Source organism: Cyprinus carpio, chromosome B5 (genome assembly GCF_018340385.1).
Source record: "Cyprinus carpio isolate SPL01 chromosome B5, ASM1834038v1, whole genome shotgun sequence".
Taxonomy (NCBI): Eukaryota; Metazoa; Chordata; class Actinopteri; order Cypriniformes; family Cyprinidae; genus Cyprinus; species Cyprinus carpio.
The window spans coordinates 20349926-20362266 of record NC_056601.1 but is presented as its reverse complement, the minus strand read 5'-3'; the positions used below and the strand labels follow the sequence as shown (position 1 = coordinate 20362266).

Genomic DNA, 12341 nt, shown 5'->3' with positions numbered 1-12341 from the left:
TTTGCCCTTACCTAAGCCACATTCCTTTTATGTCCATATCAGAGAACAGTTTAAAATATTGTATCATTGCATTCTATGGCACCTTTAAGAGCAGGATGGGCATCCCGGGCATCTGTGGACTTACTCTAACAATATGCTAATAGCATTCAAGCATTACCAAATTAAAAGCTAGTGATGAACAAACACAAATACAGCATACCTGCTGTAGCTCTTGTCGTAGCTCTGTGCAGCTCAGCTCCAGCTTGTCTTTATCTTCATGCACCGCTTTAAGCAGACTTTGCAACTCTGTGTTGTCACTGGCGCTCTGCACTGCCTTCAGCTCAGCTATCTTCTGCCGCTCCACCTCCACTTGCACCTTCAGACTAGCACTCTCCACTCTCAGAGCCTCCATGGCTTGCCGCTGTTCCTCACTTTTCCTCATCGCCTCATCTTTAGCAACCTTCTCACTCTCCAAATGCCCTTGAAGAAGCTCTACCTCTTCTTTTAAGCTCTTCACAGCGATTTGTTCCTCCTGATTCTCCATTTCCAAAGCTCTAAGACTCCCTGTCAGCTGCTGTTGGATGTCTACCAGCTTCTCTCTTTCAAAGCGGGAGCTCTCCACTTGCTCAGCCAAACGCTGTTCAAGCTCTGCAACCCGGGAGGCACGTGAAGCCTCAGCTTCATTACACTGAGCTTGTTCTCTGAGCCTCTGGAGAAGGGAGTCATTCTGTTGCACCAAAAGTTCCACACGATCCCTTTGCTGCTGTAGGGAAGTTTGTAGTAGGCCCTTCTCCTCTGCCAGACGCTCATTCTCAGCTGTTAGCTCCTGGACAACCTGTTGCTGGTCAGCCAGCTCCTGTAGAGTGGCCTGAAGTTCTTCGGCTGTACTGTGGTGACTCTCTTCCATCTTCTGGATGCGGTCTGTCAGGGACTCCACTGAGAGCTCTTTCACCACACCACTGGGCACAACACTCTTAATGCTGCTACTGACTGAATCGGAGCGTGAGGGAATCTTCTCAAACTCTGAGGATTCTGAGGACGGTAAAGGAGAGCCTTTGGTTTCACTACCAGATGACACAGAAGTTTTAAGGTGGCTTCCACTGACTGCACTGACGGCATCTGAAGTGGTATTTTCTGGAAAAACCCCATTAACTGAATGCATACTAGAGCTGGTAAGCAGTGTTGTGGTGCTCTCCAGTGTAATAAGCTTCTGCTTCAAAGCCTGATTCTCTTCCCGTAGGGTGGCCAACTCACGCTGAAAACGTCCGTTCTTCTCCTTCAGTTCCCCTACAAGCACCTGGATGTCTCCAGATTGTGCTTGAGCCCTTTCCATCTCTGAATTTCCCTCTGGTGTCCCAGCCTCTGATGATGGATCCTTCCCTTTATGCCGTTGGAGCTCCATCCGTAACTTACTGATCTCAAACTCTTTGGTCTTGGCCTCAGCCAGAAGCTCCCTCACCTGACTCTCCAGCAGGTTCTTATCGAAAACAACAGACTCTGCTTTGGTCTTGACAGAGCCACGTGAATGCTTGGACAGCGTGGACAGACTAGAGGTGCTGGCACTGGTGACCATCTTTTTGGCTATAGAGCTTTTCTGTTGGTCACGCAATGAGACACGTTCTCTGGAGATGCTTTGTGGGATCTCACGAGGAGCTGGGATCCCTGACTTTTTGGTTGATTGGACACCTGTGTAGAGAGGAAATAATGATATTCTGTTAGTGTTGTAAGTCTTTGTCTCAGTATATGCTGTACAAAATAGTTTGCTTGAGAAATACAAACCAACCAAAACCATTCCTCTGGGCCTAATAAATGATGTAATAAAAATTAATGATGTTTACATATGACTAAGGCCATAAGAATTAAATAGCAATATGCTGAAACTGCTTAAACAACAATATTGCTTTAGTTAGCCAACTCCTGTCCACCAGACCAGAGATAAGTGACAATGCCACCATTTTTCTCATTCCATTGTACAAGGCCTGGTGTATCTGTGTGAGAGGTCATTCATTTAGAGTGATGACAGGACAAAATGTGTTTTGTCTTGTCACATTCAAATGGCCACCAGGCACTGCCTCACTACACTGTAGCCATAGCAGCAGAAACAAGAACACAGGCATCTAACTGGCATCAGAATGGGTGTGGGTGATGTATATCCCCTCTTTATGCTGTTTGCAAAATGGAGGTTAATTATTCTTTAGGATGGGAGGCTGGTGAAAGGATTTTGTGGGTATTGGAATAATCAGCAAATACAAACACAAAAATATGCTGGACTGAGGCTTGTTAAAGCTGATCCCTTAACCTAATACAAAGATTATTTCAAAGTGACAGTTTTCAAAGAGATAACTGTTCCTTAGGGCAAAACAAAGTCAACCCAGGGGGTGTTGAGATGGTAGAGAGAGATAAAACTACAAATATAAATGGCATATAAAACTACAAATACAAAGGGACACACAACATCTTCAATGAGCAAGAGAGACGTATAGGATGCAAATGCACAAATGCAAACACTTTAATTAATACAGGGTTCTTACACCTTTTCCAAAGTACAATTCAAGCACTTTCAAGTTGCAGTTTCAAGATTTTCCAGCACTTTACACTATGGTAAATTACATGTTTACATACTGTACTTTACATACTTAAGTTCTCCACTTTAAATCAGATGTTATTGTGCTATTAAAAACCACCTGCCTGGATTGTATATAACATTGCCTTATATAAAAAGCCAACATACAGTATATAAATTATTAAATGTAAAAAATGAAAGATTTACAGGGTATCTGTATAATGTATACTGTATGAGTGGGATAGGGCAATGTATATGGCAACATATTAATGACTGGTACCATAAAATTACTGTAAAAACATGATTTATAGTTAAAAACAGGTTTTTCACAAATAAATAAAGTTTTATATAGTGATAAAACTCACATTTTAGCCTTTAAACCATTTTTAAGAAACGGGATTAGTCAAAAGTAGTTATAAGTTATTACCTTAATTTAAAACACACACACACACACAAAAGTATAAATTATTATCTTTTACACACACACAATTATTTTACACACACACACACACACACACACACACACACACACACACACACACACACACACACGCACCTTTGTTAATCGTTTGGATTTTTGAAGGCACATTAGCAATTTCACATTGTTCTGAACAAGAACGTCAAATTGCCAGCAGGTGGTGCATTTGGAACAGCACAACGTCTGTTTCCCCAGTAACAACTGTTCATAAAGCAGCATCAGACATTATGCATAGGCAAAATGAAACGAAAATGCCATCAAAACTTTTCTGAGGGCAGGCGGTTTCATTCAGAGATATTTTCATATCAAAACACCCACGATGCCTTTTGACATTGTTTTGTTTGTTTATTCTATGAAATCATACCCTTATGAAGTTAACGGGTTAAAGCAAAAAAAAAAAAAAAAAAAAAATAATCTGAGCCTGAACTTTTTTCAAGGGGTGGGGTGGGGCAGGGCTGGGGGGCAGCAGTAGTTTATTTAGAATATATTTAATTATCCCACAAAATAATTTGAGATTCAAGTGCAGTTAAACAGTTTATTAGGAACAATCAAAGCTGACTTTCAAACTGAATTTTTAGCATTATTACTCCAGTCACACGATCCTTCAGAAATCATTTTAATATTCTGATTTTTTACTCAAAAAAAAACAAAAAAAAAAAACATTTATTGTTATTATTATTCATGTTGAAAAGAGCTGAGAATATTTTTTTCAGGTTTTCTGATAAATTGAAAGAACAGCAAGACTGGATGCTGAAAATTTAGCTTTGATCACAGGAATAAATTACAAACCCGATTCCAAAAAAGTCTGGACTGTACAAATTGTGAGTAAAAAAGGAATGAAATAATTTACAATTCTCATAAACTTATATTTTATTCACAATAGAATATAGATAACATATCAAATGTTGAAAGTCAGACATTTTGAAATGTCATGCCAAATATTGGCTCATTTTGGATTTCATGAGAGCTACACATTCCAAAAAAGTTGGGACAGGTAGCAATAAGAGGCCGGAAAAGTTAAATGTACATATAAGGAACAGCTGGAGGACCAATTTGCAAATTAGGTCAACTGGCAACGTGATTGGGTATAAAAAGAGCCTCTCAGAGTGGCAGTGTCTCTCAGAAGTCAAGATGGGCAGAGGATCACCAATTTCCCCAATGCTGCGGCGAAAAATATTGGAGCAATATGAGAAAGGAGTTTCTCAGAGAAAAATTGCAAAGAGTTTGAAGTTATCATCATCTACAGTGCATAATATCATCCAAAGATTCAAAGAATCTGGAACAATCTCTGTCCATAAGGGTCAAGGCTGGAAAACCATACTGGATGCCCGTGATCTTTGGGCCCTTAGATGGCACTGCATCACATACAGCAATGCTACTGTAATGGAAATCACAATATGGGCCCAGGAATACTTCTAAAAAACATTGTCGGTGAACACAATCCACCGATTTTGAAATGTCACGGCTCATTCTGGATTTCATGAGAGCTACACATTCCAAAAAAAAAAATTTTAAAGAAGCCTGCATCTCTGATGGTATGGGGTTGCATGAGTGCGTGTGGCATGGGCAGCTTACACATCTGGAAAGGCACCATCAATGCTGAAAGGTATATCCAAGTTCTAGAACAACATATGCTCCCATCCAGACGTTGTCCCTTTCAGGGAAGACCTTGCATTTTCCAACATGACAATGCCAGACCACATACTGCATCAATTACAACATTTATCTATAAAATTTCTCATGTCGACATTATCTTTTTTTCCATTAAACTTTAGCGCATAAATTCTATATCGATACTTCAAATGTTGCAAAAAAAAATTTGGAAATACTTTTTGTCGAGAAAAGGGGCTTTAACGCAAATAAATGTGGTGTCACATGGCAGAATTAGCCTATAGGCAGTGTTAGTGTTCATGGTGTTGCTCACCTTAAGGCACCTTAAAGTTTTCTTGCAGCTGAAAAGCGCATTAAATTATATTCATATCATTAAAGAGCAGGTCATATGGGTTTTTGAAAAATCTCTCTTTCGCAGTACATAACGTAGCTATCCTTAAATGAAAACAATCTGCAAAGTTGTTAATCAAAAAAGTGCATGATAAATAAAGATATTGTCTCTCAAAAGAGAGAGTTGACTCAGAGTCGCCTTTACGAGTCGTTACATTTTCAAATCTTTTGTCTGTTACCGGTGTACGTCACTGGGTAACACATTTGCATAATCCCCACCTGCCCGCGAAATACGAACAGAGTCTGACCTGCCCACAAACACTTTTGCTATTAGTGCGTTTACATCATGTTGAGAAGACGCGGTGTTCAAGGATACCACAGAAATACAATTCGAGCCTTTTGTTGTGTGCTTGTCATTTTATCAAGAACTGCTTCTCTAATCTGGGCTTTTATCTTTGTTAGCTTCTAATCTTCTTAATTTGGACTAACAAGCTCTCTGAACCACGACCTGTAAGTAGTACGATTGATACGTTGGGTGTACATTTTCAATTGAGTGATCAAAATATAATTTTTTTTGTGCCAATATGTGATGTACACCTAGTGCAGCTTTAGGTTTCCAGGTAAAGCACGATATTACTGTCTTACTGAAGTAGTTCTAAAAATTCGCAGTGAACCTAAGAATATGTTGATTATTGTAGACTGACGTTGTTCTAATTACTTTGTTTAATAATTAAAGAATGTAGTGTAGCACACAGACTTTATAATAATTGTGAAACTGCTGTTTATTGTGCTACACTGGCAGTTACAGGGTTAATGCGGGAGAGATGAGTGGTTTCGGCTGGTGCTCCTGTGATACAACTGTTCTGCGTTCTGATTAAAAGTTAAGACCAAGCGTCTTTTGTCTGTCGTTCTTCAAACATTACAGTCGACATATTTTGGTTTATAAACTGTATTGTTTAATCAGTTAGTCACGTTAGCACTTGGCTAACGTATCCACCTAGTGTTCACAGTTTAGCAGCTAAACTTTAGCTGTGGGCACGATTCGCTTGCATAAGTGTTTTTGTATTTTATGTCATTATAAGAACGGATTGACTATATTATTGTTTTATGTAAAGGTGCTTTGTCAATGGTAGCGCTGGCTAACTGGCTCAAGGATTCATCTCTGTGCCAATCACAACAGGTTTGGCCAGCTGACCAATCAGAGCAGAGTAGGCTTGAGGAAGGGAGGGGCTTGCTCTGAACTTGCTTGAAACGAATCATTTCCTAATCATTGGCAAATGACTCTAATATTAAATGTATATTCTGAGAAAATTACAATGTTTTCTGACCTTAGATGCATTTTAACCTGATGTAGGGGACTCCAATACAATATTGGGACACTTTAAAATACCATATGACCTGCTCTTTAAATTGCATCTAAATTTTTTTTTATATTTGGTAAGAAAAAGATGAGTTACCTCTCAAACATACTTATCTTAATTTGATGTTCCTTTAGTAGCCTACGTTTCCGTTATTTTTTACAGTGCACTGCTCAGTTTAAATAGCCTGTAGTCCTTGCCGGTCAGCATGACCAACATACCCCTGTGATATTACTATGCCAAGAACATTTTGTTTTACGTGGATATTGGAATGCGAAGTACAAAATGTTAAAATAATTCATTTTGGCTTGTTAGTAACTTCTTATATTTTTTTTCTCTTATTTTGTTCTGAGTTCTGTTCTGTTTTCAAGCAATCGCTGACTGAAGCAGCAACCTCACGGCATGTTTGTATCTCCCGCTCTGTTCCATCAGAGGTGGACGTCAATAAAAACACCTGCAGATCACACTACAGTCACACACACAGAGTCGAGTGGAGCTGTTTATTTTATGTAAAAAATAAATAAATAATGAACTATTCTGTAAGAAAGCTAATTATTATGAAACCAATGCAATTGCATTTTCAAGCACTTTCAAGTACTTTATCCAAAATCCAAGGTTGGATTTTGAAAACACCACATTAAAATTTAAGCATTTTCAAGGAATTCAAGCACCCATATGAACCCTGTTAATACAACATAACATACAAGTGTTTGTGCATTAATATCTCCAGCATTGTTCATGCTACCCCAGCAAGGTGATGCCAAGTTTTGCATGTGCAAGCAACATTCACTGTTTCTAAAGAAAATTTAATAATCTAGTTTGCAAAGCCCTGACTTCATCTCCACTTAGCCACACTGGTTGTTAAGCAGCAGTCTTGTGTTTTCTGAAAACAAATATATCAAATTATAATACAATAACCTGCGGATCTATGAAATTGTTTAGTGCTGCTGTAAAAAGAAACATAGCATGAGGAATGGTACAGTTTAGGTAGGCTTTAAGCAAAGACTGATTTTAAATAACTCATGAATAATTTTATTTAGTTCTCTCTCTGATATAACTCTGAGAGGAGTGTTCTGAGTGACGGTACAAAGTTATTCAGATTAATATATTTGAGTTTTTCTTCTTTATCTGAGAGCTGAAACTAAATGAAACACTCCACGTGGTAAGGCTGTGCTAGGACCAGAGATGCTATAAATCTGTAATCAACCACTCTCTCACACACACATCCATCAAATACAAAACCAGGACACTCACTCCTGCATTATACATTACCATTTTCATCTGCAGCAACTTCATAACTTCTCAGAATTGCTTCTTATAAATTCGTAATGCTTAAGAATTGCTTTTTATTTCCTAATACTAAATAGTTGGTTTTAGCAGCACACGTTCATCATGCCACCAGAATTGCTTCTTACAGAGTTATTACATTTCAGATGTATAAATTCAAACACATACATATTATCATGTGTCGGTATTCGGTAATGCAATATATAATAAATATGGATGATATTGTTATCGTGGGCACTTCAAAATACAGAGAATAAATATTTATAACAAATTATTCTGATTTTTTTAATGCATTTTAAGAATATTTTCCCAATCAACTGGTCACAATGACACCGCTGTATGCTGTGTCAAAGACGTGTGTGCACTCTGATGTAAACAAGCACGGATGAGAAGTGCATGGCATAGCACGTGAGAGACGCTCTTGATGACAGCACTTTCACTCTCTTGACAGCAGATGGCGTTGAACAGCAGAAATGCAGCCATTACCCCAGAAACCCTGTTAACAAAGCAGCTGCACTACTTTCTAAAAATGTATTTAAATGGTTTAAACCATAGCAGGGCTCGACATTGACGCTTGTCCGCTTGTCTGGGACAAGTGAATGTTTTGTACGGGCAAGTGAAAGAGAAATTTACTTGCCCAATCGGACAAGTAACTTGAAAATGTCACTACCAAAAACAGTAAAGACTGCATTTGTTTTAGTGGTGTGTGATATATATAGTTTGCAATAACATCGTAATTGTTGTTTTAACGATGTGCAATTTGACATTATCGCGTATATTGCATAAATCAAACAAAACACACCTACAGAGTGGACGCATACATTAGGCCTATGTAAAGAAGTCTAGTAGGTTAGACTAGTGCACGTGTGCGTTCTTTCACTGCATGATTAAGTATTAAAATGCATGAAGAATGATCAGAAAATTCAAGATATGGGGCCAGAAAATGTAAATATTTACTTAATTTCATATAGTTAAAAAATATCACACGAAGATCGAGCGCCACTTTTTTTTTTGCTCCAAAAATCTGCATGGTTACAAATGTGATTTTATAACAGTTCAATAAACAAGAAGTTAATATTAAGAGACTTATGTTTCAGACACCATATTGCCTGTTTTTGTTCTATTTCGCCAAACAGAAATAATTCCAAACACAGCCACAGCACTGTTTTGCAACTATGAGCAACATGATAGCATTTCGTCCCTGAACGAATCAACTGTTTAATTAAATGATTTGGTTCAATCGCAATGACTCGCTTATTAACAGTGACTTGATGCCACCTACTGGTGGTTTTAATTTCACATTTAAAGTATTCTTTAATTTTTTAAATAATTTCAAAATATCAGTATTTAAGGTTTTATGTATCAAAACATTATTTATTCATTTGTAGCTGCAGGGTAAAGCATTTCATGTCCCGCAGAGCTGCATTTAACAGTGGGTAAATATATCTATTCCACTTCAGATGCAGCTTCTGTGTTTCCTCTGCATTGCAAAGATGAATTTTGTTGATACTGATTTCACTTTATTATTTTGTTTATTATTTTATTTAAAAAGACAAATCTAACTAAAACTAAATGTGACATGCTCACAAAAATCTACTACATATACTCTATAAACACTATAGTATGTTTGGCGTAACTACAATAAATAATTATATTTATAACTCAATTTAAATGTATTTTTTTCCTCTCAGGGCAAGTAACTTTTATACTCAAAGGACAACCACATGAGAATGCTTAATGTCAAGCCCTGCATAGATACTTATATTTATGGTTTGATGGTTTGTATTCACAGTGGTGTTCATCACATAACCAAATACTTAAATATTTAGACTTAATAGGCTATTTATTTTCAATGTTTTTTTTACATTTTAATCTGGATTACAACATGCCCTTGATATTGTTTGAAAATGTTTTGATTCTTTATTGTTTGGTCGCACTTTATTTTTTACTAAATAAAGTTTTTGTGTATTACTTTATTATGTAAATGTTCAGTTCTTTTGTTATAAGAAAAAGTTATTAAAGGGGTCATATGATGTTGCTAAAAAGAACATTATTTTATGTATTTGGTGTAATGAAATGTGCTTATGCACTTTAAGGTTAAAAAACACATTATTTTCCACATACTATACATTATTGTTTCTACTCTATGCCCCGCCTTTCTGAAACGTGTAATTTTTTTACATAGCTCATCGCTATGAAAAGCAAGGTGTGCTCTGATTGGCCGGCTATCCAGTGCTTTGTGATTGGCCAAATGCCTCAAGCGTGTTACGGAAACATAACGCCCATTGTCGTACTGTGATGTGTGTCCCAGTCAAAACACCATCCGACAAGACAAAAACAATAAAACCCATTACAAACAAGGCATTTGTTGCATCCAGTGGGGACATGATTATGGATTATAATGATTATATTGTGTTTTTACGCATTACATTGCATTGCATTGCATTGCATCGCTCCGCGTAAACATAAAACCACGTCTGCATTTTTGATCGGAGAAACGACAAACACAAAGCGCTGCTCTACACCAGCGATTCTCAATTCCAGTCCTCGCGCCCCCCAGCTCTGCATATTTTGCATGTCTCTCTTTGTTAACACCCCTTAATTCTGATTATCAGCTCATTAGAAGTGAGCTCTGTGCATGAACTGTGTTCCTATTTACATGGTCCCTACACAGTGTTCATTGCTCCCTACTCCCTGAGCAGGGGAAATCTGATGAAGTTTACCTCACTTTGGAACATTCATTCACGGATTTGCGCTGCGCAACGTCTTCACACACGGACAAGTGTGACATCATATACCTCTGTAAATAAATACTATTTAAATTTATGTCTTGCACATGTCAATGCACTTTGAATGGAACATATACGTTTGCTTCGAACTGAAATCATGGCGGAATATCCTGTGATGTCCACTTCGCAGGGCAGTTGTTCGAATAGAACAAACATCTGAAGCCATAAGAGAAACATACAAAATGTCAGATTCAAAGTCATTTATTGGCATTCACTGGACAATGATATAGGCCTATGTTTGCTGCATAACAAGTTAAGAATGGGATTAATGATTTTCTTTTCCGTTAGTGTGACTAATGCCTGGGCAGTGCCATTTCTCCACAATCTCATCTTAAAACACCACATGAATCACCCTTTACTGAATTAACCCTCTGGAGTCGATCAACGTGGATACACATTTTGTGGCATCTTCTCCTGATAACCTTGAAAATAACTCAAATTACACTTTCAGTTTTGATCGTACAGATAAGGGCAATACATCAATCGAATCTGTAAAGGGTCTACTTTTATTTGAATACACATAATAACAACAAAACTTTGTGCATTTATAAAATAAAGAAAACAAACAGGGTGCGTTGTCTGCCTCCTTGGTTCTGCGTGATCTTCATTTTGAAACGCGTCATTAAAATGAACTGTAACTCAGCAAATACTCAACAAATAGATGTGTGATTTATGTCAGAGGCTTGAGAGGTATGTTTTTAAAATGATAGACATGTTTTTTTTTAAAACAAATATTCTGTGATAAAGTAATCCATATGAAAACAACGTGATGTCCAGTCTTTCACGTCTCCCTTCATTATATCTAATGCGATCATGCCCACGCGCTGAACACGCTATTGATATTATAATCGTCCACCTGAAGCTCGCGGTGGGTAACCGCCCACATCAGAGCAAACAAAGCAGCGAGACTGTACTTCAAGTTTTTTTTTTTTGGTCCGCTTCGCACTGAGAAGAATAATACCGGTACATAATTCACCCCAAGAAGACGTGCTGAGAGGAATAAGATTTGGATTACCTCAAAAAAAAGAATGAAGCGGCTTAAACCAGCAGAGATCATAAACTCATAAACTGTCTTTTTTTATTATTAATCTACTTGTATTAGTTTTCATTCAACTTGTACACATTTTACTAGTTAGACTTTTTCTAAAATATAATTCCTGACTAAATGTATAATCAAGTGAAACATTATGAAGTTTCATTTACATCACCTCAATGTTTCACAATGCCAGGATGTTTTTTTTTATATATGTTCTAAAGTAATATGAGGTATGTGCCAGGTATGTGATGTTCATTTATATATTTCAGCATGACACAATACCAGTCAAAACTTTTGAACAGTAAGATTTTGAATGTTTTTGTAAAGAATTCTCTTCTGCTGACCAAGCCTGCATTTATTTGATCCAAAATACAGAAAGTTGCATTTGCTAAAGCAGTAATATTGTGAAATATTTTTACTATTTTGAATAACTGCTTTCTGTTTGAATATATTTTAAAATTTAATTTATTCCTGTGATCAAAGCTAAATTTTCAGCATCATTACTCCAGTCTTACTCCAAGTGTAACAATATACACTATACCATTCAAAAGCTGGGAGTCAGTATATATATAAATTAAAACTTTTATTTAGCACACAAGTTATGATAAATACAATAATCATGTTACAAAACATGCTGTTCTTTCAATTTATCAACAACGTTTAAGATTCTTCCAAGTTTGCAAGAAGATTGCAAATCTGCTGCTGGTTCATTTAAGCAAGTAAAGGGAACAAAGAAGTAGGATTATTCCAGCAATTGATTAATGACCACACAAAAGAACCTTAATTCTTGTGCAAGACAAGCTCTTCCTGACTCCAAATGTATCTGTGCTTGGCTGCCCTCATGCTTGAATGACTATGAAAACTTCCTATTTTTAGCCTTTGGAAGGGGAAGGAAAAGAAGAAAAACTAA

At 37.1% G+C, this 12341-nt stretch overlaps 1 protein-coding gene across 3 annotated transcripts in view; it reads right to left on the bottom strand.

Moving 5' to 3' along the window:
- LOC109086671 (cytospin-B-like) overlaps positions 1-12341 on the bottom strand; it is a 146901-nt gene that overhangs the window by 60107 nt on the left and 74453 nt on the right. For all 3 annotated transcript variants that reach the window (XM_042724836.1, XM_042724837.1, XM_042724838.1), the window contains one exon: positions 200-1665. In XM_042724836.1, coding sequence (XP_042580770.1) covers positions 200-1665 — 1466 coding nt within the window. The remainder of the gene's footprint in view (positions 1-199; positions 1666-12341) is intronic.